Source organism: Leopardus geoffroyi, chromosome A2, assembly GCF_018350155.1.
Source record: "Leopardus geoffroyi isolate Oge1 chromosome A2, O.geoffroyi_Oge1_pat1.0, whole genome shotgun sequence".
Classification (NCBI taxonomy): Eukaryota; Metazoa; Chordata; class Mammalia; order Carnivora; family Felidae; genus Leopardus; species Leopardus geoffroyi.
This window is the reverse complement of record NC_059331.1, coordinates 21,386,699-21,414,426: the sequence shown is the minus strand read 5'-3', so window position 1 is coordinate 21,414,426 and position 27,728 is coordinate 21,386,699. Positions and strand designations below refer to the sequence as shown.

Below are 27,728 nucleotides of genomic sequence, written 5' to 3'. Positions count from 1 at the left end.
TCCTGAGCCTGATCATTGACCTTTAAGCATTCAGGTGTTTGAATCCCTGCCCACCACTACAGAGCAGCGGAAGTGTTGGCTGAGCTCACTAGAAAAGTCTAAAACGTAGGTGTAGCCAGACCTTCCCAGGGAACCTCACCTTCCCATATTTTCAGATTTCCTACATTCAAGGGTTTGGACTTGGAGGAGACTGGTGGTCATAACTAGGAGCATGGAGGCAAAGTTACACTCCCTGGGCAGCCTGCACTTCTGTGTGCTGCAGGGTGAGGCCAGGGCTGCCTCCTGAAAGGGCCTTGTCAGCCCCCAGGGTGGGGCTACAGAAATGGCTGAGGTGACATCTTCCCTGAGAGACCTTCAGACTGCATGAGGTGAACGTGTCTGAAGAGCTCTCTGTAAGACTGATCGTTTTGAGATTGAGGTGTTAACAAAAGCCCTGTGAGGACCCTGGAACAGTCTGTTTAACTCCTGGGGGCATCCTGGAGGGAGTTTTGGAAGCTGGGTAGAAGAGCAGGACAGAGGGTAAGCCCATGTCTTCTCTAGGGGTGCCTAGGATCCGACCTGGGGCTTGTCGTGTTGGAAGAGCCTGGTGAACATTGGGTGGATGACAGACAGCACTACAGGCAGAAGCAATGACTCATGAGCAGTCGTGCTCATGTGGTATGGCATCTGGGCAATGTGAAATCCATCATGGCCAGAGTGGCCTGTGTTCCTCAGGGTAGGATGGGATGACAAGAAATGAGGTACAGGCAAAGGTCTCGGTGAGACAGGCAAGGTGCTTTGTGATTGGGGAGCACATGTACAGGCAGTCGGGAGCCAGAGAGAAGGTTTAATCTGGGAGCCACCAAGGGAGTGGTCCAGGAAGAGGTGATGTCCCCATCCTGCCCCCGGGAGAGCATGAGCTCATGGTCCCCTGTACAGCTGCAACTGTCCCTGTCCTTCTGTGGTGCCCAGAGGTCTGCGGAGCCAGGCAAGTGGTGTGGCAGGTTGGCAGTGAGTGAGTTTGCCCTGGATGCCCTTGCTCCGTGGCCAAGTCATTCCAGGGATTCAGAAGAGTGAAGGGCTCCTTTTGTCTTCACAAGTTACAAAGTTGGCTTAAAGCAGCTGCTCTGAAACCCACCTGCCTTGTATGTGCTCCACAGATGTTTTCTTTTCCTCTTGAGAAAGGGGACCCTTTTGTTTGCTTTTGCTGTATTGAAGGCAACTTCAAAGACCTGTGATGCCCCTGGTCAAAATTGGGCTTTTTTGCCAGGATGACCTTAGGTTGTGGGTCCTTGCTGAGTTTGCTCTGACTGGGTTCCGTTCCAGCCGGAGGTTGGATGGAGAAGTGGGGAGCACTCCAGAGAGGCGATGCTGGTTTCAGTAGCCTGTGAATATCCTGAGAGTAAGTGAAGTCTGGGGTGGTCTCAGTCTGTAAAGGGGCCTCCCCATCACCCTTTCCTCAAGAAACACGAGACCAGAGGCCTCCTACAGGGGTAGGCACCCTGGTGCTGGGGTGGAGGGAGGGCAGAGGAAGAAGGCACCGCTGGTGGTGACGCAGACTGTGCCTCCCCCGCCCCCCGCCTCAGATCCTGATCTCGGCCGATGACGAGATGGAGGAGTCTGACGTAGAGGAAGACCTGCGCAGACTGACCCCCCTGAAGCCCGCGAAGAAGAAGAAGCACCGCTTCGGGCTGCCCGTGTGACACACTCCTGCGCTGGGGTCAGGTTTGGGGGCCCAGCCGGCTGCCGGGTCCTTCCTTCCCTCCTCCCTGCCCTTCCTCTTCTACCTCCGCCCCTCTTGCCGTCTCCGCCCGCTCCCAGACTACTGTGACTCGACAGAGGGAGGACGGGCCGGCGCCGAGGGGTTTGCGGCAGCCGGAGGCTCCCACTCAGTTGCACTACAAACACTGACCAAATATGCAAGCGAGGCGTTTTGTCTGTCTGTCGTTGTCCCAGACGGTGTTGTGAGGGACCCAGAAGCCCTGTCCTGTGTCTGGCTGGGTGGCATCGAGGAGGGAAACACGCACACACACAGGCTGTGGGCAGAACCTTTCCGGAAGGCTCTGGGCACGTGGACACATAACACGTTTGGGGCTAAAAGTCACTCATTGACCAAGTTGGAACCGCGATGCTTTCTTACTCGAAATGGCTTTGTAACTACTGATTTCTAAAGCCGGTTTTATGAGCTGTCACAGTGTTAATGTTTTTTGAGTATGTGTTTATTTCCTATGGGACTAATGGGCAAAACATAGATTTTTTAAGTCTTCCGTACGCTGTTGACTTTTATATTTTTAAGTTATATTTTCATACTATTGTATTTAAAAACTCTTTTTAATCCCCAAAGAAATGGGTTTGTTTGCCTTCCATGAGATGTGAACTGGTGGGAAGACAAAGTCAAGAGTTTTGTTAATTTGGAATATTTGTAGGCAATCTGCGATAAGATGAGGTAAATGGTCTCAGCAGGAAGGGAGATGAAGCCTTATCTGAAAGGAACAAACCCAGTGAGTCTGTGTAGGGCAGGCCTGACTGGGAGGCAGCTGGTCTGAAGGTCGATCTAGGGCCCTGGTGCGTGTGGGACAGGAAGTGCTCTGTCCAGTGGCTTGGTTTTTCTGCTGGCAGGTAGAGGTTTTAGTTAAATGTGACCAAGAAAAGAGCCTAAGAGGTCTGTGTCCAGAGAAACTGAGACCTCGAGGCCAGCCCTGTGTGTTTCCTGTCTCTCTTCAGAGCCTCCAAATCTGTAGTTTAAAATTCAGTCTGGGCCTCCTTGCCTCCCACTGGTGCAGCCTTCAGAACCAGCTGCTGGACCAGCCCCAGGAACTTCCTCTCAGGCTGCCCTCTGCCTGTTGTCTTACTGCATCCCCTTGTTTTGCACAATAGTCTGAGGAACCCCTGCCTGCCCAGTGATCCTGTTTCTCACGTCCTTCAAAGATACAGGGCAGCTGGGGACGGGGCAGGTTGAGGTGCAGGAGCTTACCATCTGCCTCCACAGGTAGGCGAGGTGCTTCTAAGCCCATGTGCCCTCCCTGGGGAGTGGCCCCACTCCTCATCATGGCCACAGGCCCCCGTAGCTTTAGGAGTCTGCTGACCACAGTGGAATGGGTTGGCCTGGGCACTTGCCCTGCTGTGGAAGCAGCACGGTGGAGCAGCCAGGGTTTTGTCACAGCCCAGAGGCAGCCACAGAAGTTAAGGAATAGATAACTACACCACTAAGGTGGGAGCTGGAAGTGAGACAGGTGCAGAGAGGCCACCTGGTCCAGAACCTTCCTTTTAGACCTACATACAAAAGTGCTGCCCTTACGTAGATTGGGTCTGAATTGTAGCATGGGAGCCAAACTGTTAAGCCCTGGGCCTGCCTCACCTTTCACATCCCACCCAGGGGCAGGGCAGGGGGAGTGGGCTTCTCAGCCCTTCTTCCCATGGGAGTCTGGACCCAGAGGGCTGAGAGGAACTGGGACCTGTCACTGCCGTGAGCAGCGACTCTGCAAAAGTGGGCATCTGCCGCAGGAGGCAAGATTGCGTGCAAGACTAGAGGCTGTGTCCGCTTCTGCCCTCATTTAGGCTGTTAACCCCCTCCCGTCCCTGGCCACAGTGAGGTGTCTGCCCTGGAGAATCGGTGCTGGGGAAGACCAGAACTAACGTTGTGCCTGCTGCACATCAGCCCCTCGTGGCATTGCTGGCTCCCTGTACTTTTCCCTCCTGTTTCATTTTGTCTGAACAACCTGTGCCCATTGCTGTTTCCTGCACCTTACTGAGCTCAGAATCAGAGATGTGCTTTCAGCCTTGAGCTCCAGGCACAGCGAGTGGGAGAGACACAGTCCGTGAAAGATGGAAAGTAGGGGTTATGTAAGCCTCGACAATCTGCTCTTCCGAAGGCCCTTCCCAGTGCCTGCTAGGCAGTGGGTTTGGGGGACAAAGTGGTGGAGAGTGAGTGGTGGTTTTTCCCTGTATCCTGATTTTCAATAAGGGCTTTAATCTCTGAGCCACAGTCATAGAGCTGGCTGACTAGGGGATGAGTGTCTAATCATAGAGGGCCTTGTGGTGTGTGGGACTGGACAGTGTGGCCTTGCCTGTTTGGCCTTATCTTCCTGTGTGTGTGTGTGCATGGGTGTATAACACACACACACACACACACACACACACACACAGTTTGTATTCCCTGGAGTGTTTCCTGCAGTCACTGGGGGTTTTTCTGTGGTACACTGTCCCAGGAGAGACCAGATGCAGAGGGCCATGGTCAGAACTTCCCCTGAGCTGTCCTCCCTCCCTCCCTGGGATGAGTCTCCTCTCCACCTGCCCCAAGGTGCCTTACGAGGTACAGCTCTTTACCCAGCCACATGGCAAGTGTCACTGTGCTTGAGAAACCATGAGACACCAACTGGACATTGTGTGCTATCCATCTGATCTGTCCAAGCGTGGACCTTGGCCAAGCCATGCAATGATGAAAGCTTATAAGTCAAGGTCATGAACAAGTTTCTTGTAACTGATGGAAATAACCTGATGAGGTAAAACTGTCACATCTCAATGGAAGGAATCATTGTTGGCCTTATTTCCTTTTGTTGTCAGTGGCATGTGGACAGTGGCAAAGGAGGATGTTGGTGAGATCCTGGGCGGCAGTGGCTTCTTGATCTGCTCAGAAGACCTTCGAGATAAGGTCCCGTGGCCCATTAGTTAACCCACAGGCATGCTGGTGGCCTCCTGCCTCAAACTTTAACTCGTGCCCCTTCCTGGCAACAGGGAGTCCTAGGCGAGTATTGTCCTATCATGCCTTTAAAGGGAAAAGATAAGGCTCAAATCCTAGGCAGTGTAGTCCTGTGGCCTGCAGCACAGAGGCCCCATCTGTCAGCTGCCCAGGAGCCCACTCTGGCCTCCAGACAACAACTCACTGGCCTTTTCACAGCCAGGCCAACATAGACGGCTCTAGGAACTTCTCATTGGCCAAAGCAGCCACCTTGTAGGGTGTAGGGTTGGCGTTGAGATGTTGCACACACTTCCAGCCAGGAGTGGAGAGCTCTCTGCTTTGCCCTGTGCGACACTGGCAGCTCTGAAGGGTTTTGCTCTTGGTGAGGGACTTCTGGTCCAATGGCTGTCAGCTCCTTGAGCTCCTGGCTGGGTGGGTGGGTTGGTTTCATTTGATTTCTCTTTTCATGATGTTTCTTAGAACTCAGACCCATGTGAGCAAACCATGGCCTATTTCCACTGCCCTTCTGGTGGGGGTGTTTAATCAGTGATGACTCACAGAAACCCATTTTTGAAATGAAAGGGAAGATGATGTACTTAACATTGTACAATGGTTTACAATAAAGTTTCACATCTTAATACATTTTTTTAAAAAAAAACCATCACTTGTGGCTGTTGGTTGTGTGTTCTTTGGAGTTGAAACAGCTTAATGGGGTCAAGAAGATTTCCCCAGTGAGTTAGAAGATTCTCCCCCAGGAAGCCAAGTGTGAATGAACCTACATCACCTCGTGACACACACCGGAGCCAGAATCTGCCAAGGGAACAAGCTAAAAGTACTCTTGCCTTTTCCACTTACCTGTTAAGGCGAGTAAAAGCTGCTTTACCTCCCCCTGAGGAGCAAGCAGTACTGGGAGGTTGAGGGGTGAGGAGCAAGGCCACGGGGCTGGGAGGCAGGTGCCTCCCTGGGAAGAGCCAGCTGGGGTGGCGGGATTGGGGGCAATGCCAAAGCACCCTTCCCAGGCTGGGCCCACCCTCGGTGCCTTTCGGCCCCGTTTGCAGTCCTGGGTCCGTGCCCCTGAGCGCTGGTCTCAGATGGAGCCTGGCAGTCCTCTCATTGGCCTCCTGGGACTTGGAGGGGGAGATTGGAGGCATGACAACAGTGGAGTGGTATTCGGGATAATCAAGTGTCAGTGCCTGGTGGGGTTCTGTCTGCCTGGAGCCTCCAAGGATAAAAATAATCCCCACCACACACTGACCAGGAGCTGGAATGTGGGTGACCTCCCACCCACATCCCCTCCCCACACCCATCTCAGGTGGAGAGTTCTGCCTTGCGCCCCGAGGGTCTCCCCTTCAGGGATGGGCTATTAGGAGCTAGCAGAAAGCTAAATGGCCTTCAGGAGAGACCTTGGGCCTGTCCCTCTCTCCACAGTTCAGTGCCTGGAATGGGCTTGGATCTCGCCCACCTGCTTTCAGCAACCTAAATGTCAGGCCAGGCACCTTTGGGTGACCTCACCCAGTCAGAGGCTCTGTGCCCTTCCCTGCCTACACTCACTAGTGCCCTTACCACAAAGCAGGTTTTCTTCTGGTCCTTTCTGGGCACTTTACCTCCCGCCTTTTGTCCCTTTGCTACCCTTGCACTAGGAGCCAGGCAGAGGGCAAAAACACAGATGAAGCAGCTCCCCGAGCTTGTCACAGCCTCAGCTGCTCACCTGTGAACCATGGGGGCTGTGCTCACTGTGAGCAAGTGCTCCCAAGTGTCACACACAGGAAGCTTCTGCTCTGCTGCCATGCAGGATGGAAAGTCTCTTTCCTCTGGAATCCATAGAAGGGTAAAAGAGAGGGAAAAATAAGCTCAGAGCGGTCCAGCCTTGCCCAGGGCCCTCCCTTCCCTCAGGGACACCCACCCCATTGGGATGGACTCTCCCAGGTGGACAGCTCAGGCTGCCACACACATTCCAGGACCCACACTCATAAATCCTCATTGCGCACTGCCAGGCCTGGCACCTCCCACCTGCATAAGAGCACCTGTTCTCAAGGGCCCCGGGTCTCCCCAGCTGTCCTTTTCCACAGGGCTGTGGCCCCCGGGCAGCAGTGCTCAGCGAGCCCCTATCATCTCTAAGAATAAACTCTGAAGCTGCAGACTGTGCGGACCTGAATCATCAGGAAGCCCATCGAGGAGGGGAGTGGCTTTCCGGGACAAGCAAGTGGACTATATAAGCCCCAGAGGGCTGGCGCTGCCCCGATCTCTTCCACCGGCTTCTGCCTGCCAGAGGGGAGCCTTTGCAGCAGCTCTCGCACAACGCCCACCATGTCCCAGGTAGGAGGGCCCGGCACAGGCCAGGTTGGTGCCGGGGGGGTGGGGATGGACAGCTGGACACTGTCACCTCTGACAGTTGTGTCCTGAGCTGAACTGCAGGCGTAACGAGAAGCTCTGTGAGCCCCTGGGAGGCCAGGGCTCGGAGGGGCAGCGCTGGGCCCCAGCTTGCCGGCAAACCCCCATTTATCTTGGGTTTGGTGGTGTTCTGTGGCTTGTCAGGAGGGTAGAGACAACATGTATGATACTTCAATTTGTGTCTGCCTTTGTGTGTGAAGAAGTTGACCATAGGACTCGTTTGTAGCCGTGTGTGTGTGTGTGTGTGTGTGTGTGTGTGTGTGTGCGCGCGCGCACGCGCATATGCGCGTGCACGCCAGGCGGGATCTGTGGGTGCATAACTTCCCCCAGGCATCTCCCTAGCAGGATATATCTCGGTGCAGGGGGTGTACTGTGTTGCCGCAGGATCCCAGCCCAGACTCAGGGACCAGGAATTCCCTGCACCTGTCCCCAGGGCTTAAGAAGGAATGAGGCCTCAGACTCCTGGGCGCCTGGGGTTGAATGGTAGGATAAGCACTGAGTCTGAATATCCCCAGTCTGAAGAGGGATGGACTTGTAGGTCAGTGCTAAGGCATGCTAAGTGGAGGTTCTCCTTGCTACCTGCTCCATGGGTGGGTGCTGACTTCGGACCGACTTCACGGGCATCTGATTCTTCCACCAGATTCCCACCCCAAAACGCACGAGGCAAATGCCGGCAGTTTGGGGGAGAGAGAGACAATCCCTGAGGGGCCCTTGCCACCCAATGAGCAGATCTTGGAATTTACCCAAGGAAACTCCACTTAAAACCAGCCCCTTTCCCCTTTGCCCTTCATTCCCAGGCCTGAGCCTGGCCAGGCAGGCAGTGTCAGGCCACAGTAGCTATGGTCCCCATGCTCCTGGTCTGTGAGGGAGGTAGAGAGAGACGTGGAGGCGGGGGTGGAGCACAGTTGGGAGAGCTTCCTGGAAGAGGAGTGCAGCCTTAAATTGGCTTGAGTTCAGTGACCAGAGAAGAGGGGTCTCAGGGCCAAGGCAGTGAGGTAGGAAAGGGCTTTCACCCTTGAGGCCTCGGGTTGTAAGATGAGGTTCTGGGCTCTCCAAGGCTGGTGCTCAGGAGGCCCCCATCAAGAAGAAGCGCCCCCCCGTGAAGGAGGAAGATCTGAAGGGGGCCCGTGGGAACCTGGCCAAGAACCAGGAGATCAAGTCCAAGACCTACCAGGTCATGCGGGAGTGTGGTGAGTATCCTCCTGGGCAGTGAGGGTGGAGGGGGGAGGTGTCAGTGGGAGGGGGGATGGGGAGAGGGGTCCCAGCATCCTTTCCTGAGTCCAGAGCTCCTGAGCAGGGGGGCGCTCCCCACAAATGCCCCTGCCCACACCTCCCCATCCTGCCCACAGAACTAGCTGGTTCCACCGCCCCGTCGGTGTTCAGCGGCACCCGGACCGGCACCGAGACCGTCTTTGAGAAACCCAAAGCTGGACCTGCCAAGAGTGTCTTTGGCTAAGAAGTGCACACCATTCCTCTCGCCACTGCCAACTCCTAGATGCAGGAGCCTTTCCCAAAAACTTTTTTTATGCCAGAATGCACCTTCTCACCTGCTGCCTCTGGGACTGCCGCCTGTCCCTCAGAGCCCTGGTCCCTCAGCCCAGGGAGTCTGCACCGGCACCTGGGGAACAATAAAGAGGATGCCCAAGTGACTCCAGCATTTGGAGGGTGTTAGTTGGTCACCAGCCACAGCCGCTCAGTGTAGGGGAGGGGCAGGTGGGGTAGGGGGTGGGGCATGTTCTGTACCCTTTGTGGGCTTTTGGGAGGTCCCAGAGGATAAGGCAGGTGCCATTACGGCCACTGCCACATGCCAGAAAGTCTTGGACGTGGTGAACTGGCGCTGAGCTGTGTGGCTTCAGACCAGTCTCTGCCTTTCTGAGTCTCAGTTTTCCCTCCCATCTGAAAAGGGACTAGAGCTGGAGCCTGTTGCATAAAACAGGCCACAGTAACACTGCTCAGAGTGAAGCAGGTGGAGGCCCGAGGCTCACCCCTCCCCCTGCCTTCCACAGAAGATGTTGAGATGCTTCCAAGGACCCCAAGGCTCTGCAGGACCAGGTCACCTCAAAACCCCTTTCCTCTGAGGCCCTTATTTGTACCACCTCCTTGCCAGCTCACACCCCTTAAAGACAAAACCAGGTCGAGGCCCCTTTCTGGCCAGTGGTAGTCTGCTTACTGAGCTGCTCCTTTCTCAGACTCGGGGTGAGCCTCCCCCTCACCACTCCCACCGCTCCGCCTGCATTGTGAGAACTCCAGGTCCTTGGCTCATGAGTGGTTCTTCCGTCCTCAGGCTTCAGTGTCCCCTGTGTGCGTGGAACTGTCAGATCCAGGGGACTGCAGAAGTCTGTCCCCCTGTGACGACAAAGCCATAGGCAGTCCTGCTTGCTGCCTGCACGGAAGTCCGCCTGTCCCCTGGGCACGTGGGGGTGGCTGCTTGGAGCCTTCCCCACGTTCTCAGCCAGCATGGCGTCCTTATATAGCTGTCTTCAGGCTGGGCCCGTGCTCTGTGCCCCGAGTGGCCCTTCTGTGGGGCAGGGCCTGGGCCTGCTCACCGTGCTCCTCGGGGGGGGGGGGGGGCCTCTTTGCTCAGATTGCTGACCAGGTGTGAAGCCCTGGATGATCCCAACCATATTCAGAGCCAAAGGGCAAGCAGTATAGATGCACACAGAGATGCTTTCTGGAAGGGAACATTGACTTGCAGCCAGAGACACAGCTCCAGAGTCCTGGATGCTCCTGCCACTGATGGAGGGGACCTTGGGGGCTGGTCACTGCCTCAGAACCTTGTGTGGGCCCCCGAAATGGCTACTCCCCTCCCTCCCCACCCCCACTGACAAGTGTCACCAAGTCACCCTCCTTCCTCAACCCAGGGCTTGGCACCTGGCCACACTTTCCTGAAGCAACTTTACCTTATCTATGGCCAGACTCGGGAGCTGGGCTATCCCAGAGCCGCCAGGGATGCGAGCACCAGCTGCGTCCGGATCCCTTAATATTTATTCATTTTATTGCTATTTGTTATAAAAGCAGCATTTCAAGTTTATTAAAGAAAAATTGAAAAAAGCTACTGGTAATCCTACCCCAGGCCCTCGGGTGCATTCCTACGGGTCTGGGCTCAGGACAGTGGCACTGCCTTGGTGTGCTGATGGCTGGGTGTCCTGCGCTTTCTCACGCAAGCCGTGAATCATGGGCTCCCTTGGCACGACCGACCTCCACAGGCTATCTGAGTGCACACACCGCCACAATGAATCACCCCCTTCAGGACTTGTGTTGCACAATTTCCTATCAATAAATTACCCGGAAGGAGACTTCCGGGCCACAAGGTGCAGGCATCTTTATGGTTCTCAGTTTGTATTGCCAAAGTGTGGGTCTTGTTCTGGCGGCCTTGCTGGAGTTGAGCCAAGAGCCCTAGCTAGGTTAGTGGGGGCTGACAGCAGCCTGGGACCCAAGGAGAGAGAAGGGGACCCCTGGACGCAGCCCCTCTCACCCCAGAAATGAAGTGTCTCCATCCTGCCTTGGCCCCAGCATATCTTCCCCCACTCAGACACTCCAGTGGCTCCTCAGAGCCATCAGGGCCCTCACTGCCCCGTCACATCAAGCTGACCTCCAGTCCCCCTGCCTCCTGGAAGCCACCCCCTAGCCCTCCTGTTCTGGGCCATCCCTATTTCCCCCAGACTGGGCTTCTGGAGAGCAGGCTGGTTCACTGGTGTATCTCCCAGACCTAGGGAGCTGGCTGGTGCAATGGCTGGTATAGGGGGTAGTAGTGGCCTGGGGTGACCGTGGACCTTTCAGAAGGGGTGCCATACCCAACTCCCACCTGAGCTTGCTCTTCCTCGGTACATGTTCCTGTCCCCAGCCAAGGTCCACAGGATATTCACAGTTTACTTATCTGAGGCAACTGCAGTTTTTGGCTTGTAGATCCCAATTTCCCAGAACCTGCCCCCACGGGGGCGGGACAGCAAGCATGTTATTAATTCATTCCCCACTTCCTCTCGAGTTCAGAAGCAACCTGCCAGGCACGGGAGCCAAAATGAAGACTTCAGCCCCTGGCCGCGCCTGTGGCATCGCGACGGTCCTGCTCTCGCTGCTGGCTGTCCTTCACACCTCCACCCCCCAAAAGGTAGTGGGTGTCTGTGGGGGCCTGAGTGTGAATGGTGTGAGCTGATTAGCAATGGTGAGAGCCTCTGCACGTGCAAGCATTATGTGGACAAGGGAGCGTGGATCGGTGTGTGTGCAAAGAGTTGGTGCTGACCATCCACCAGGCACTAGCCCGGGCTGTATGGTTCCTCTCTTACTTAACAGTAGGGAGATCTAGTCCCATTTTACGGGGAGAAAATGCAGCCCAATAAGTTGCTGCTAGAGGCCGGCAGTGGGGAGCGTGGGGAAAGGGGTAGGAACGGGCTTCACGAGGGGCACCTGGGTGGCTCAGTTGGTTGGGCAGTTGAATATCCAGCTTCGGCTTAGGTCACGATCTCATAGTTCATGGGTTTGACCCCCGCATCGGGCTCTGCGCTTTTGGTGTGGAGCTTGCTTGGGATTCTTGCTCTCTCCTCTCGCTCTGACCCTCCCCCACTTGCACTGTTTCTCTCTCTCAAAATAAGTAAATAAACTTTTTTAAAAATGGGTTTCATGAGCCCAAGTCTACCTCTCCCTGGCTGAGTGGCCATGAAGGAGTTATTTATTTAAAGTTTGTTTGTTTATTTTGAAAGAGAGAGAGAGAGGCATGCAAGCAGGGTAGGGGCAGAGAGAGAGAGGGACAGAGGATCCGAAGCAGGCTCTACGCCAACAGCAGAGAGCCCAATGCGGGGCTCGAACTCACAAACTGCAAGATGATGACCTGAGCCGAAATCAAGAGTCAGAAGCTTACCCGATTGAGCCACCCAGGTGCCCCAGGAGTTATGTACTCTGTGTCTGTTTCCTCATCTATAAAACACTAAAAAGAAAAGCTATTCAAACCTGTAACATTTATAAAGAACTTAGTACAGTGCCTGCCACCCAGCAGACACTCCCGTGTATACTTAAGCCGCCGGGCCAGTCACCTGTCTCTGTGCTAAGCTGCGTGCACAGCAGAACATACCGTGTGCAGGCAGCTGGTGTGCACATGTCCTTTCCTGGGGACCACAGATCTGGAGGAGAGCATATGTCTGAGGAGGGTCCACAGCTGCAAGGTCAAGGGGGCAAAGAGGAAGGCTCCCAGCAATTAGAGACTGGGTCCTCATCACCTCCAAGTTCTCCTAGCTCCTGTGAGCACCTGGTGGGAGACAGGCAAGAGCTGTTTTTCCCAGTTTCCACGAGGCTGAGGTCACCAGAAATCACAGGACTTGTTCATTACCCTTTCAGTGGGCGGAGCTAAGATCAAATGTGAAGCTTCCTGACCCATCTAGGGCCCCCTGCCTGAGGAGTAAGTGAGAGTTGCTTCCCAGACGCACTGGGCCGCAAGCTCCACCGTCGTGGCCTTGAAGGGTGGGGAACGAAGCACATAGCTGCCTCTTATGTGAGACTGGTGTTCACATGTGGAATGTATCATGGGGTTTGGCTGGAGGCCTGGTCAGTGGCTCAGTCGGGGATGGGGGCCAGGGCTTGGTCTGGGACTCTTTTTAAAGAGTGCTGCCTCGAGCTGGACTGGCATTGAGACAATCCCATTCCTCCTCCTTCATTGGTCCAGAATGACATTGACATCTACAGCCTCACCGTGGACTCCAGGGTCTCATCCAGATTTGCCCACACAGTCGTCACCAGCAGGGTGGTCAACAAGGCCAATGTTGTACAGGAGGCCACCTTCCAGGTGGAGCTGCCCAAGAGAGCCTTCATCACCAACTTCTCCATGTAGGTACCTTCCTGCCCTCCTCCTCATCTCCCTCCCCAACCCAACACCATGACACCAGCTTCCCCGATGGCATCCAGTCAAGAAGAGCGACTCTCTTTCTGATGTGAGGTGTGCCTTAGGTGTGTGTGCTCGGCCTGTAGGCAATACAGGGAACCAGGGACTTGACCCACAAACTTCAGTACATTCTCAGAAGTGTTCCATGCCTCCGCCCTCCACACCTCCCTCCCTCCACCCCTCCCTCCTTCCATCCACCCCACCGTCCATCCCTCTGTGCACCATCCCCAAATACTGCCCAGTTGACAGGTGGAAAACCACAGCATCTTGGTTTCTTTGCCTCTGAGGAGTACAGAGTTGGGGCATCCTGAGGCCCAGGCCCAGGCAGGAGGGAGTCACCCAAAGGCAGAGTCCAGCTCAGAATACAGAAGACTTCCTAACTCTGGGACTGCCCCACAATGGAGCAATGCCTTGAGGAGGGGGATCTCTTTGTCAGAGGAAGTTCCAAGCCAGGCTAGTCCCCTCCCTCCCACCTGGGATACTGCAGAGGGCGTTTCTGCTCTGGGCCAGAGGCCAAGAATTGGGAGACCCCTGGGATTTCTGTGGACTCTGTGGCTCAGTGCTGATCCTCACCTTGTCCTCCTCACCCTTCCTGAATGTTTTGCAATGTTTGTCCAATACATGAGAACCCTCTCTATCTGTCCTTGTCCCCACCAGAGAGGCAGTGATTGAGGGCAGGCCAGAAAGAGGCTGATCCCAGCAACTCAGGGAGGGTGCTGGGTGGGACAGAGAGCGGGCTCAGCCGGGGTCCCCAAACTACCCTGAGACCTCTGAAAAACTATAGTGGGGGCTGGGTCCCTGTGCTCGGCTCCTTCTTCTTTCTTGGCCACTGCTTCTCCTAAACCTGGAGCGGGGGCCTGTGCTGTGTGAGCACTGTGTGCAGTGTGCGCTCTGCAGGCAGCCCCCAGCCAGCTTGGGGAGCAGGGCACCCTGCCCCCTGCTTCCCTATGCCCTGCATCAACACAATCTGGGCCCAGGGAGCGGCACGAGCCCGGGGCTCTCAGCGCATGTGATGGGCCCGGAGCCTGGCAGCCTTCTGGCCTTGGCGCCCCAGCTGGGCGTCCAGGAGCAGGAGCCCTGCAGCCCACTCTGCAGCCCCATCCCTAGCCCAGGGTTAAATTATGACCAGGAATGTCAGGAAGTTGGGGAGGAGGAACACTGGGTCCTAATGCCCTGGCTACCCCCGCCGACCCCTGCACACTCTTTCATGCCACCCCCAGGTGGAGCAGGGCTGTGTTTGCCTGACACGTCCCTGCTCGCCTCCCAAGGAGGATCTGGAGTAGTCATTTTCATTCCAGAGGAGAAGCCCTGGTAGCTCTTTCTAGTCCCCAAAAATAGGATTGTGGGACCCACACCCCTGGGAGTCCAGTCCACCCATTGTCCAACACCTGCTTCCCCAGAGGCCAACCTCCCTGAAGAGCCCCCTGCCCTGTGCTGGCAGGGGGAGGGGCCAGAGGCTTTCAGTGCTGCGTTTCCCACTGACCTGGGAGCCCGGCATCTCTCTCCTTCCCAGTCTTCCCCACACAGGTGCACGCAGGGCTGGGCACAGGGGCACCCCAGAAAGCTCACTGGTGACTGACCAGTTCTTCTGGGAGCAGGCTGTGAGATGAGAGGGAAAGCTGGGATGTGGGGCCGGACTGCAAGGGTGAAGAGAGGCTGGGACTTAGCTCAGTCCTGCCTCCTCTGCAGCCTCCTTCCCCTGTGTGTTCGGTAAACACATGTTTGCCAACACTGTGCACGCCTCAGGGTAGATGGAGGCGTGGCATAGCATGCAGAGCTCTCCTCCCCACCTGGGGTCCTGCACAGACTTGTATACAGTAAGTACATAATAAACAGGGATGGCCTCAGGCAGAGACAGGAGTCACTCTGTTAAGAGGCACACCGAGTCAAGGGAGGCTCCCTAGAGGAAGTGGGATTGGAGTGGGCTGCCCCTATCAGGACCTCCACAAATCTTCCCCTCCTGCCACAGGATCATCGACGGTGTGACTTACCCCGGGAACATCAAGGAGAAGGCTGCAGCCCAGGAGCAGTACAGCACGGCCGTGGCCAGGGGAGAGAGTGCTGGCCTCATCAAGTGAGCCAAAGATGGTGGTGGGAAGGGACCCCAGGGGGGTGGGGGCAGAGGCTGCCCTGCCTCCAGCCCTTCAGACCCTCTCCAGCCTCCAGTGGCCATACCCCCGCCCGGCCTGGAGGGACAAACCTGACGTCCCTCTCCCCCAGGGCCACCGGAAGAAAGATGGAGCAGTTCCAGGTGTCAGTCAATGTGGCTCCCTCTGCCAAGGTCACCTTCGAGCTAGTGTATGAGGAGCTGCTCAAACGGCGTCTGGAAGTGTATGAGCTGCTGCTGAAAGTCCAGCCCCAGCAGCTGGTCAAGCATCTGCAGGTACTGGCACTGCCTTTTCCCGGGAGGTCTCCAGGAACACACCTGCTCTGCTAAGGGCAGCCCCTCCTTCCCCCTCTGCCTCCCCGGAGGCCCAGCCCCAGCTCCCTGCCAACCCAGTGACCCGCTTCTTGCCTCCAGATGGACATTCACATCTTTGAGCCTCAGGGCATCAGCTTTCTGGAGACAGAGAGCACCTTCATGACCAACGAACTGGCAGATGCCCTCACCATCTCACGGAACAAGACCAAGGTGGGCCTGCCATTGTCAGCAGGCAAGGGTACCAAGGGGCCTGTTATCCGGCCAGCCTTATGAGTCTGTCCAGAGAGCGGGACAACTGGGCAGAATCTCTGTGCTGGAGGGACTTCTGAGGTCTGTGTCCATGCTGCCACTTGGCAGAGGTGGAGGACAAGGCCCAGAGAAGGGTGGTAGGTGCTGGTGTGGAGACCACCTTCGCCCTGGTGGGGAGAAGGCTGTGGGGAGGAACCTAAGTGAGGGCCCCATGGATGGAAAGGGGCCGCCAGCTGGATCATGCATATCCTAAGCCGGGCCCCTGCTGGTGCAGCTCTAAGAGCAGAGGTTCACTCCCCCACTCCCCTATGGGGAGTCATTCTCTCCAACAGCTCAGCCTCAGGGAACATTCCCTGGACTGTGGCCCAAGGCCATATCCTGGAATTCTTGCTTCAGATGGGGTGGGTGTGGCCATGGGGCTCTTCTCAACCCCAGCCTGTCCTTTCCCAGGCTCACATCCGATTCAAGCCCACACTCTCCCAGCAAAAGTCACCAGGGCAGGAGGACACAGTCCTGAATGGCAACTTCATCATCCGCTACGATGTGAACCGGACCCTCTCCGGGGGCTCCATTCAGGTGTGTGGGCTCCAGGCGAGAATAGGGGCAACCAGAAAATCCATCCATACTCAAGGGCTTGAGCTTACATGTTCTAGAAGGAAAGGCAAAGTAACTGCCCCTACTCATCAGTGTGAACCAGTGGCAGCACAGACCAAAAACAAGCAATTTTGTTATGTTTCCCTGAAACAATTTTCTTTTGGAGGCACAGAAGTTTCATCTCTGCTAAAGAGATGCCTTGCAGGATTTCCTTTATTGCCTTTGGCTGGCAGGAGGCTCACAGTTCAGTTTGATGTCCAATGGCAGTAGCTTCTTTCATGCAAGTTTCTGGCTTCATTGTGCTTTCCCTTTACTCTTTTGATGGACCTTGTTTTTTAAAACTTTTTAACTTTTTTTTTTTTGAGAGAGACAGAGTGTGGGTGGGGGAGGGGCAGAGAGAGAGGGAGATACACAATCCAAAGAAGGCTCCAGGCTCTGAGTTGTCAGCACAGAGCCTGATGACGTGGGGCTCAAACTCGCACACCGTGAGTCACGACCTGAACTGAAGTCAGAAGCTCAACCCACTGAGCCACCCAGGTGCCCCACTATGGACCTTGTTTTTCAAGTCCTTCCTCTTTTAACGGATCTCAGGTTTGTTATGTCTAAACCTTTTAGGATAAATTGCCTCAAATACTAAAACAAATAGGAGGTAAAGTGGGGGTAGAGTTCTAGTAGGCCACACATGAGCAGGGAAGGCAAGAGAGGGGCTGGACTGAGCCCTAGAAGATGGTGAGGATTTGAGGAAGTTAGCGGTGGGACAGAGACAGATGGGGCTGCGTGAAGAGAGGAACCCAAGTATTAAGCTGAGAAGGCTGGTTGGGGGCAGGGCAGGGCTGCAGCTCTTATTACCTGGGTTTGTTTCACTCTGATCACAGATTGAAAATGGCTACTTTGTACACTACTTTGCCCCCGAGGGCCTACCCACAATACCCAAGAATGTGATCTTTGTCATTGACAAGAGCGGCTCCATGTTGGGCAGGAAGATCCAACAGGTGGGTCCCACAGGTTAAGACCACAACTCTGGAAACTCACACATGCCTCACGCCATCACCTCCGGCCCAGTAGGCAGATTCTCCCTCCTCCATCTTCCTGAGTATGGGGTACCCAGGGGTTGAGATTGGTCAGAGTGTCGGCAGGTCCTGGCTCTAGAGCAGTCACCATGCAAGTCCGGGGATGCCAGCCCAAGTACACAGGATGCCAGGCCCAGGGAGGCTCCACTGAGACACCCACCTTGTCTCCGATCCTCCTGCTCAGACCCGGGAAGCCTTAATCAAGATCCTGGATGACCTCAGCCCCAGAGACCAGTTCAACCTTATCAGCTTCAGCGGGGATGCAACCCAGTGGAAGCCATTGCTGGTGCCAGCCTCAGCCGAGGACGTGAACCAGGCCAGGAGATATGTGGCCGGCATCCAGGCCCAAGGCGGTGAGTGCCTCTGTAGCCCTACTATGGTGTGGGGGCTTCTGGGGCACCAAGCCCAGCCTGAGGCACTGGGCTGGAAGCCATCCTGAGTGTGTGCCCCCCAGGGACCAACATCAACGACGCAATGCTGATGGCCGTGCAGCTGCTGAGTGACGCCAACCGGCAGGAGCTGCTGCCCGCGGGCAGTGTCTCCCTCATCATCCTGCTCACCGATGGTGACCCCACTGTGGGTGAGGGCACCACCAGCAACTCCAGGGCACACGGCCCAGAGGGATCTGCTGAGGCCTTCCCCTGGCTTGCTGTGGAACCTGAGGCAGGGACGGGGGGGTCTCTAGAGTCCAGAAGTATCCATTGAACAAATCGCTGTTTTCTCATGCCCCCCACCCCCTTCCCAAACTGCTGGGCCCAGGAGAGACCAACCCTGCGAGGATCCAGAAGAACGTGCAGGAAGCCATAGCTGGCCAGTACAGCCTCTTCTGCCTGGGCTTTGGCTTCGATGTCAGCTATGCCTTCCTGGAGAAGATGGCACTGGACAACGGCGGCCTGGCTCGGCGCATCTATGAGGACTCGGACTCTGCCCTGCAGCTTGAGGTGCCAGAGTGTCCCCGGTGGCCCCTGAGTGAGGGATGGCACAGAGGGGCAGGCAGACCCCAGCCCCGCACTCGTGACACCCCCCCCCCCCACCTTGCAGGATTTCTACCAGGAAGTGGCCAACCCACTGCTGACAGCAGTGACCTTTGAGTACCCAAGCAATGCTGTGGAGGAGGTTTCGCAGGACAACTTCCGGCTGCTCTTCAAAGGCTCCGAGATCGTGGTCGCTGGGAAGCTCCAGGACCAGAGCCCTGATGTGCTCTCAGCCAAAGTCAGAGGGCATCTGGTGAGTGTGGCCGGCCATTCTGCAGGGGAAAGGCCGCTGGAGCAGGGAGTCAGAAGGGCTTCATTCACACCCCAGCCCCACAGGGCTCCAGCAGTTGAGAGAGCAAGTCACGAAGTGCTGTCTCCCACTTAGAGATGACACTCAGCAGTCCGTCTGTGCTGCTGCTGTTCCTGAGAGAACCAGAGGCCTGGCATTCCCTCCTGTCCTCACACTGCCCTCTGAGGTTGCAGTGGGGCAGAGAGGGCTGCTCCCGTTTCACAGATGAGCAGGCTGAGATCCAGGCAGGGCAGGCAACTTGCCTGGGGCCCCTCTGCAGCCAGGTCAAGAGCCTGGCTCCCCACGTGGTGCCGTCTCTGCCCAGTCTTCCCCTGCCTCTGTGCCACAGGAGGCCCTGTCATTCCACAGAGAGAAACAGCACCTGCTCTGCGCCAGGTCCTTCTCTAGGCCCTGGGGACGCTGTCCTCCCGACAGTGACAGTGCGTGTAAATCCTCACACCAGCAAGGAGCTTCGGGCTGGGATGTCCCTGACACAACAAACCCGGGAACTCAGGGGAGCAGCCCTGGGAACCCAAACCTGGTCTGGGAATCAGGGAGGGATGCCTGAAGGAGGCCCAGCTGAGACTGAAGGATGAGTAGAGGATGGTACAGGCCAGACGGTGGAATGATGGAGGAACATTCTAGGCTTGCATGGCAAGCAGGCAGCGTGTGTGGGAAGAACAGCAGGTAGGTGAGTCAGAAGAGAATGGGGGGTCCCGGGCCTCACCTCAGAGGAAGTGGCCGAGTAGTGGGATGGGCAGTGTGTGATCTATGGCCAGCCTGCCTGGGTTCAGACCCAGCTCTGCCACCTCCCAGAGGTGAGTCCTGGGACAAATCACTTAACCTCACTGTGCCTCAGTTTCCTCCTGTGTAAAAATCAGAATAGGTCACTCTACCCACCTTGTAAGACTGCTGTGGGGATTACAGTCTGGCCCCAGTGTAAATATTTCATTCATGTTAGCTGCTAATATGAACCTAAAGGCCAGGCGTTCCCGAAGTGTAAGACCCAAGGTGACTCAGGGTAGTTCACAAACATGTTTGTTTTAGTAGTTGTGTATTTATTTTAATGTGTCTCCTGAAAAATAGAACTTGAACCCCAGACCTAAGATTTCACAGGTATTATTGCTTGGGACAGGGCCAAATAAACAGTATTAGTCTATTTAAAGTTCATTTAAGCAAAACCATCAAGCAAATAGCTCTATGTGTGGATAGGACGAAATTCGTGCAGGTGGCCTGCATGTGACAGTGTGGGGAGGCCTGGCACTGGGTGAGAGACAGAGGAGGTAGTTCCAGCAGGGGTAGCGGGATCTGATCCACACTGAGAAGGTCTTCGACTGCAGTGGGGAGCAATGGCAAGAAAGGTGGGGTTTCCTCTGTCCCCCCACCTCCCGCCACTTCCCAGGCTGTGGGCAGGGCAGCCCCAGACCAGAAGCCCCCTCCCTGGGGAAGGATGCAGCAGTCACTCGGAGCTCGGCATATGCCTTGCTGCCTCCATCTCACAGTGCCCAGCCCCAGCAGAGGGCATCAGCATGGGCCAGGATAGCTGGTTGCGGGTGGACGGGACCCCAAGCCCTATCAGGGCCATGACACCGGAGTTCTCTTTTCAACTCTGCCACTGACTGCTGGGGAAAGCTCTTCCCTCTTTGTCCCCAGAGTCTCCATCTTTGGGGTGAGTGTGGAATGCATGTGGGGACCCTTTCTGTCCACACACCACACTTGGACTTCCTTCCTACTGCTGTTTCTACACTGTCCTGGGCGTCACATCCCGTTCTCATTTCCCTTTCTCTGGAAGGATCCGTCTGACCTGAGCTCCCAGTTCTGTGTCTGCCATGTTGCACTTGGGTGGTTTGCTACCTTTTATCTCCACCTCCTTCTCATCTTGGGAGGCTCTGTGACCAAGACTCTCATTCCCCAAACTCCCTCCCCACGCCCCACTCTACTCAAAGGTAGTGCAGTCCTTGCAGCCGACGCATGGGAGCTGCCCCAGCTCTAAGCAGGTTTCATGTGGGAGCACTTGGAAGACCTAGGCCCTCACAGCTCCTGCCCCGGCTGGGCCCCTCTTTCTAGCACATGCAGAACATCACCTTCCAAACGGAAATTAGAGTGGCGGAGAAGGAGGAAGAGTTCCAGAGCCCCAAGTACATCTTCCACAGCTTCATGGAGAGACTCTGGGCATACCTGACCATCCAGCAACTGCTAGAGAAAATGTGGGTAGCCCACACCTTTGAGGGCCCACCAGGACAGCTACACATAGCCTGAGCACCTTCACAAGCTTCCCGTGGCGGTGGGGACGGAGAGGGGGGGTGGTGGGGGAGCAGCGGGCACAGGGTGTCTCCCAAGTCCAGAGAGAGGGGGTTGTGGCACCATGTGTGAGCTCCAGACTCTCCCAGTGGAATCCTCCCAGAAGGGTCTGGAAGGGAGGGAGATTCTGACAAGGCATCCAGGGACCTGCTGAACCTGTGATGTCCTCAACCTGCAGGATTTTGGCATCTGATGCTGAGAAGCAGGCCCTTCAGACCCGAGCTCTGAACTTGTCACTGCAGTACAGCTTTGTCACACCCCTCACGTCCATGGTGGTCACCAAACCCGAAGGCGAAGAACGATCTGAAGTTGCAGAGAAGCCCGTGGAAACCGGTGGGTGTGAGAGCAGGACCCCGGCCTCCTTGGCAGCACAGTTTTGACCCAGCACCCTCCGCAGCCTTTCCTCTGCATCCCAACCAAGACCCCGACCCTGCCACCCCTAATCTCCCAGGAGCCCCGGGAGACTCCTCCCATTTCATTGACATGAAAGCTGAGGCCAGGTCTCCTGACCCCAGAGTTCACTGCACCTGTTTAGTGCTGGGGTTGGAAAGCAAGGTTAAATACAAGCATGTCAAATTTATTGAAATCACTCTAACAGTGTATTTCTTTCTTTCTCTTTTTGTTTTATCCAGAAAACAAACGCAAGTACTTCCACTTAGGTAAGAGCCTCAAAGGCTGGGCTGGGGGACAGTTGGCTGACACAGGACCTAAGGCACCAGCCCCACGAGGTTGCTGGCCAGGGCCTCTCCAGCCCAACCCCACTGCCAGCAGGGGGTGTCGTCTGCCTAAGCAAATGGGTGCATTTAGTCACTTTGTTCATTCAGATACTGGCTGCCATTTGGGGCCTGCCCTGGGCACTAGGGATACAATCCCTGTTCAACTGCAGGCCCCAGAAAGGTACATCTAACAAGCAAACCCAGGTCCCTCTGATTTCCAGGTCTTCCTCTCTCCAGATTTCATACCATGGGAGACAGAAGGTCTAGATTAACAGGTGGCAAAGGAGGAGAGGGGAGAGGGGTGGGAGATTGACAGAATCGTGACCTTGGCCACAGACTGGGCTCCGTTCTGGTTGTTGGGGGAGTGACTTTCCTGGCTCACCTGGCTGGCTGGCGGGGCTGGGACTCACGTCCATTTATGTCTGATTAGGGAGCAGCTATGCAGACTCCTTCCTTACCGAAAGAAGCGGCTATAGAGGACCAAGTAATTTGAAATGGGGACTGGGGGTGGGGGCTGACATCCCAGTGGCAGGGGCGGAGGGGTTCAAGAAGGGTCCTTTGTTCCCACTTTGAATTTTTTCTGGCCATGGGAGGAGAGGCTCCCAGAGTGATGAGTGCAAGGAAGGGAGCCATCCGCCCTCTCCACATCCCTCTCCCGGGGTGGGTCCCAGAGCCCAGGCTGGGGGGGGACCACACCACCACTTTAGAGAAGACTGTGTGTGTGTCAACTTTTCCAAAGCTGGACCTTCTGGGAAGGCGCCTGGTAACCCAGGGAGAATCGGACCACAAAGACCTGTTCATTCTCCATCTCATCATCTAACCTACCAGAGGGTTAGGGACTTGCTGCTACCAGACATGTTGTTAGGTAAGCCACTTTCTGACCCTCTGAGAGTCTAGTTTCCTTAAGGTGATCATTAAACCTGCCTGTAGAGTTGGAGAGGTAAAGCACCAGCACAGAGCCTGACACGGGGCTCAAACCCACGAACTGTGAGACCATGACCTAAGCCAAAGTCAGACGCTTAACTGACTGAGCCACCCAGGTGCCCTGAAGTAATGTGTCCTTTATTTTCACTGGATCAGATTCATTACACTCTGGAGGCTGGCTCAGGATGGAGCCTTCTAGAAAGGGAAGGCTTCCTCCATTTCCAAAGCTAACAGTGGTCCCTTGAGCTTTTTCCAATCCCAAATCTGGATTCAGAAACGGCAGAGTCAGGCTAGACCCCATGTCCTCTGCGTTTTCCCTAATAGTGTGCTCTCCTGTTTGAAAATCTCGTTACAGAGGCTCTTCCAAGTTGGATGTATGTATGGCAGGGGTTGTGGGGCCGGGGGGGTGGCGGGTGGCAACGATGGCTGGAGGATGTGAAGATTACTCTCAATCCTGACTACCTTCTTCCTTTCTGTTTCTGGCTGCCCCTGCACTAATGCCTGCTTTGGCACCATCAGCCCCCTCCACTCCTGATGAAGTGGATTTGAGAATCAAGGCCAGAGGTCCTGCAATACCTTCTGACACTATGACACATAGACACCAGGAGAGGAAACCCTCGGGGAGCTCTGCAGACACATCACGTGGGTTTCCCAGTGTTGAAGTTGAGAGGGAGCCCTGGCCACGGGCATCTGCTTCTCCATCTCTCACCTCTTCCCCCACTCCCCAGGAAGGGGCTGTCTAAATCCAGACTTTTTCTTCTTTCAGAACCAGCCAAGACAGGCTCACCCCCAGGTAGGTTGCCAGCCTCCCTCAGGCCCCCTCCCTGCCCTTACCTCCCAGCCCGCTCTACCTGCTCTAGGAACTACACCTGCTGTCCCAGCCCCCATCCAGGCACCTCCTGTCATCCTGACACTGCCCGGACAGAGTGTGAATCCTCTCTGTGTGGACATCAAGCACTCTCAGGGGCCAATGAACCTGCTCTCAGACCCTGACCAAGGTGAGAGGTGCACACCCAATCATCCACCCAGAGAGACCCAGACACCACTCACTCCCAACTTAACCACCCCAGAGACAATGATGGGACACAGCCCATGGAGACACACCTTACCCCGTGTGGGCCTGTCCCAAGATCACAGTGTGGCCTGCCTCTGAGCACTGACACTTGCACTTACACGGCCACCCCACAGACTTTCCCCTGAACATCACATATGCAGGTCCGGGTGGCCTGGGCACTCCAGGGAGACCAGATGTGGACTTGTCCCCAGGCACTGCCATACTTCAGGGGTGGCGAGACAGACTTGGGCACACATAAGCTCAGAGGCCTATAGTCAATGCCCAGAGCGACACGGAAGTGAGCCCAGAGGAGGAGACAAGAGCTGTCCGAGGGCCAGGGGAGGCTACACGGGGTCATACAGGAATGATTGGGCCTTGGCAGACGAGTGGGGGCCCACTGGGCAGAGGAAGGGAAAAGCAGCAGCGGAGCCCTGGAAGGTACTGATAGGACTCTGGAGGGTGTGGAGCAGGTGAATGGGAGGAAGGGGTAGGTGTGCTGACCAGGCCTGCACTCCTAACCCCAGAAGGGTCCTACTGGTTGAACCGAGTGTCAGGTCAGATGTGAGGATACACAGCACTCGGGGATGCTCACACACACCTGCGGAGCCACCCAGAGCCAATGAGCCTCTGCGGCTCCCCCATTCCTCCCACATCCACCCAGTCTACCGCTCATCTCACCAGGCCGTGGTCTGCTTGCTCCCAGAGGCTGGGCATCACTCGTTTTCCATCTCGCTCTTGGCCACAGCACCTCATCAGGCCAGCCACACTATGGGGGCTTTATGAATATTCCCTGATTTCAGACAGGATCTGCCCTCTCAAAGGGCTCGTCTGAAGGTGGCCATCGCTGAGGATTCGGGGGCCCTTCCAAAGCCACATGAAACCAGGGGATGAGGGAGAGGTTGTGGGAGGAAGTGTTGGGAAAAGGGGACTGAGAAGGTGAGCCGGTGAGAAGGGGTTTGGGTGGACCTGTCATCCAGGCCAGCGCCCAGCTGGGGCCACGGCCTTGACCTCTGTGCTCCCGGCCCTCTTAGGGGTTGAGGTGACTGGCCAGTATGAGACAGAAAAGGCCCAGTTCTCGTGGATCGAGGTGACCTTCAAGAACCCCCAGCTGCAGGTCCGCGCCTCCCCTGAGCACGTGGTAGTGACTCGAAATCGAAGAAACTCTGCCTATAAGTGGAAAGAGACACTGTTCTCGGTGACACCTGGGTATGCCCCCCACTGGGTACTTCTCTGGCCACATTAGTTGGCCGGTGACTGCTGCTAGGTGATCTGGGCCCATGCGCCTGGGGATGGGGTGGCGGAGCATGCGTCTCCTGCGGTGGGCTGCCCCCGCAGAGAGCCCTGCACCATACCCTCCCGTTCTGGAGGTCACAGAGGGCTTGTGCTGGGACCCAGCTGCCCTCACACCTCACCCGGGTCACTACCCGACGTGGGGCACAGTGTGGTTTGGAGCTAGCTCTACTGCCAGTCCTGTGTGACCCTGGGCAGGCTGCTTAGCTCCTCTGTTTCCTCACTCGTAACTAGAGACAATCACCCAGCCCTGAGTCAGAGGGCTGAGGAGAAGGTCCAATGAGGGGATGGGATCCAGAAGTACTGTGCCCATTGGACAGTATGGTGCCCACTGGGTACAGGGGAGGGCCGTGCTGTCTGTGTGGTGAGGTAATGACGACAATAATGAGAAGCCAGAGAGCACTGTTCCCTGGGGGAGGTTACGGATGTCATCCTTAGCATAGAGGTGGACGGCCACCTCTTCTGGGTGAGGCTGCCCCACCACAGAGCTTTCCAGAGGCAGCTTGCCAGCTCTGGAGGCTACCAGGGGCCTGGGAGTGGGGCCAAGGACCCTGGCCCTCTTTGAGCAGTGCGCAACACCCCAGCCTATACCGAGCACGGAGAATCTTGTCCTCTGCCCTCTCACTGCGCCACACTGTAGAGACCGGTTTCCACTTGACAAATGAGTGGGTGCCTAGAAAATCTGAGGGGCTTACCCGAAAACCATCCAATTTCATAAGAGATCTTAAAGTCTCCTATTATCTGATAAATGCACAAAGAATGACAAGAGTTTCTGTGCCCTGGACGTGCACACTAGAAGGTAGAATGAAGAATTCCTAACACCTGCAGTGAGAGAAAATCCAAATACTTTCATGAGCTGCAGAAGATAACACCTAAGGGAAAACAGACCACGTCTTGTACGTTGAATCAAGGACAGTGTAAATTTAGGGCAGTTCCATTTCAAATAACCTGAGTTAACAGCAGGGTCTTATTCAACATGCTTTAAGGAGCCTGACATTCAAAGCTTATCTTAAGTAGAAAAGGACAGGATAGGATGAAAAGGGACTTGCTCTTCTAGACATAAGTAACACTAATCATCAGAAGGAAGTGGCACTAGCCATAAAAACGAAGGGGATAGAATGAATGTATCAGACGATTGCCTAAATCGTATAAAACTAATTTATGAGAAACTAATCTAAGAAAACCAGGGAGGGAAAGGAATCTGGTTTATCTTATAAATAATACACCAGATACCGCTAAGACGGTCCCAGTTTACCAGTGAGGAAAGCGAAGCCCAGAACATTTAAGGGACGTCCCCCCCAGGGCCACTCCCACCTCGATTGCTCAGGATGCGGGGTTTCCCCACAGCCTCAACATGACCATGGACAAGGCGGGGCTCCTGCTGCTCAGCAGCCCAGACAAAGTGACCATCGGCCTGCTCCCCTGGGACGGTCCTGGGGAGGGACTCCGGCTCCTTCTGCGGGACACCGACCGCTTCTCTAGCCACGTTGGCGGGACCCTTGGTATGTTGCCCACGGCTCAGGGCACCCTCAGAAGCCACCTCTGCCTGCGAACTGGCAGTGCCCTTCACCTCTTTGTGTCTCCCAACCTCCATCTTTTTTCTTGCTGACCCGCCCTTTGTATCTCAGGCCAGTTCTACCAGGGCGTGCTCTGGGGGCCCCCAGCAGCGGCAGATGACAGCAGGCGAACACTGAGCGTTCAGGGCCGTGACTACTCTGCCACCAGGTGACTGCGCAAGCAGGCCACTGAGCCTAGCCGGGTGTGGAGGCCTAGAGGCTGGGAACTGGGCTTGGTGGGTGGCCCTACTCCTCTGTCCTTGCCTGGAACCTAGAGACAGTGAGGGCAAAGGTTGATACTTTAGATATCTCTGACCTAGCTCTCAGTGACCTCACAGAGGACAGTCAGCTCAAACCTGCAAAAAACACCCCAGCCCAGAGATCACTAGGGTGAGTCGGGGACAGTAGGAAATTCCTCCCAAACTCTCAGAGCCCTGGGCCCTGAAGACCACACACAGCTGGGTCCACTTGGGTGACCAGGCCTTGTCGTCCTGTGCTGGAGGAAATTCTAAGGCTCCCAGCCTCTCTACCCTCCACACTCCTAACCCCAGCCATCTCCCTCTCTTCCCACCACACCTGAGATTTGCTGACCACCTATCTTTCTGTCTGTCCACGTATCCATCCCAGATTGCTCAAACTGGATTACCAAGAGGGTTCCCCAGGAACAGAGATTTCCTGCTGGTCCGTGGAGCTGTAGTTATGTGGGAGGGGTTGTGCCCACACCCCGGGCCACCCCACTGTGTGCAAAGAGCTGCCACCCTGTGGCCAGAAGACCGCCCATGGGGCCCGGACTGCGATGGGGAGGGATATTCCCACTCATTCCAAATAAAGGTGCTGTGAGCCCAGGAAATGGACATCTGTGGTTGCATCTGGCTACATCCCAGGGCCTCAGAATCCCATTAGAACCTTCCACTGTGAGCCCCTCGAAGGCCTGTGGCCAGTAAGGCCCATGAAGAACTTTCAGTCCAACCTCTTCATTTTACAAGCAGACAAACTAAGATTTAAAGAGATTAAATCACCCATTTAAAATGTTGCTGCAGCCCCCAGCTGGGGGTCTAGGGCGGGAGAACATTCTCTGGGAGCAAAGGTTCAGTCTGCTTAATGGTCACTGAGTCTGTGAAACCCAGTTTCGACTAAAAACAAAAACAAAAACAAAAAGAAGAAGAAAAAGAGTGAACTGGGTAGAAGTTCTTATTAGAAACACAACTGGCCCTGGGTGGGCACAAACTGGGTAGAAGTTCTTTACAGGCCAACTCTCCAACTTCTCAGCAAGCTCTTGGGCCCCTTGGTGATGGGATTTGCATGACACGGTTTGGTTTTCGCACCTGTGCTCAGGATGTCCGCTCGCCACCGGGTCAAGAGGCCAGCACTG

General features: G+C 55.7%; 3 protein-coding genes across 9 annotated transcripts in view; all 3 read left to right on the top strand.

Moving 5' to 3' along the window:
• Positions 1 to 5,304, top strand: part of STIMATE (STIM activating enhancer) — a 53,565-nt gene extending 48,261 nt beyond the window's left edge. The window contains exon 8 of the mRNA XM_045493157.1: positions 1,566 to 5,304. Within this exon, the coding sequence (XP_045349113.1) occupies positions 1,566 to 1,682 (117 nt within the window). The 3' untranslated portion in view covers positions 1,683 to 5,304. The remainder of the gene's footprint in view (positions 1 to 1,565) is intronic.
• An 801-nt stretch (positions 5,305 to 6,105) lies between these two features.
• MUSTN1 (musculoskeletal, embryonic nuclear protein 1) lies at positions 6,106 to 8,697 on the top strand. Its single transcript, XM_045493158.1, has 3 exons — positions 6,106 to 6,973; positions 8,106 to 8,238; positions 8,398 to 8,697. Exons 1-3 carry the CDS (start codon positions 6,965 to 6,967, stop codon positions 8,502 to 8,504), a joined length of 249 nt encoding a protein of 82 aa, XP_045349114.1. The 5' UTR covers positions 6,106 to 6,964; the 3' UTR covers positions 8,505 to 8,697.
• A 2,313-nt stretch (positions 8,698 to 11,010) lies between these two features.
• Positions 11,011 to 27,210, top strand: ITIH4 (inter-alpha-trypsin inhibitor heavy chain 4). Of its 7 annotated transcripts, none has more exons than XM_045493146.1 (24): positions 11,022 to 11,156; positions 12,702 to 12,862; positions 14,887 to 14,991; positions 15,138 to 15,300; positions 15,439 to 15,549; positions 16,039 to 16,164; positions 17,058 to 17,174; positions 17,437 to 17,605; positions 17,707 to 17,832; positions 18,012 to 18,193; positions 18,294 to 18,479; positions 20,583 to 20,722; positions 20,995 to 21,149; positions 21,449 to 21,475; positions 21,754 to 21,807; positions 21,963 to 22,016; positions 22,272 to 22,397; positions 22,976 to 23,098; positions 23,223 to 23,249; positions 23,338 to 23,454; positions 24,542 to 24,716; positions 26,148 to 26,302; positions 26,429 to 26,525; positions 26,984 to 27,210. In XM_045493146.1, exons 1-24 carry the CDS (start codon positions 11,067 to 11,069, stop codon positions 27,051 to 27,053), a joined length of 2,856 nt encoding a protein of 951 aa, XP_045349102.1. In that variant the 5' UTR covers positions 11,022 to 11,066; the 3' UTR covers positions 27,054 to 27,210. The 7 variants fall into 7 exon arrangements, with proteins under 7 accessions (XP_045349104.1, XP_045349102.1, XP_045349101.1 ...); XM_045493145.1 differs by having other exon boundaries at positions 22,245 to 22,397; XM_045493148.1 differs by lacking the exon at positions 21,754 to 21,807 and having other exon boundaries at positions 11,011 to 11,156.
• Positions 27,211 to 27,728: the final 518 nt, after the last annotated feature.

What these genes read in the sequence shown, in the direction of transcription:
- MUSTN1 (XM_045493158.1), top strand. An exon ending in CCAGGTCATGCGGGAGTGTG is followed by an intron (nt 8,239 to 8,397) that starts GTGAGTATCCTC and finishes TCCTGCCCACAG; the next exon opens with AACTAGCTGGTTCCACCGCC.
- ITIH4 (XM_045493145.1), top strand. Translation starts at nt 11,067, where the DNA reads ATGAAGACTTCAGCCCCTGGCCGCGCCTGTGGCATCGCGACGGTCCTG. An exon ending in TGGGCAGGAAGATCCAACAG is followed by an intron (nt 17,175 to 17,436) that starts GTGGGTCCCACA and finishes CCTCCTGCTCAG; the next exon opens with ACCCGGGAAGCCTTAATCAA. An exon ending in CAGCAACTGCTAGAGAAAAT is followed by an intron (nt 20,723 to 20,994) that starts GTGGGTAGCCCA and finishes CTCAACCTGCAG; the next exon opens with GATTTTGGCATCTGATGCTG.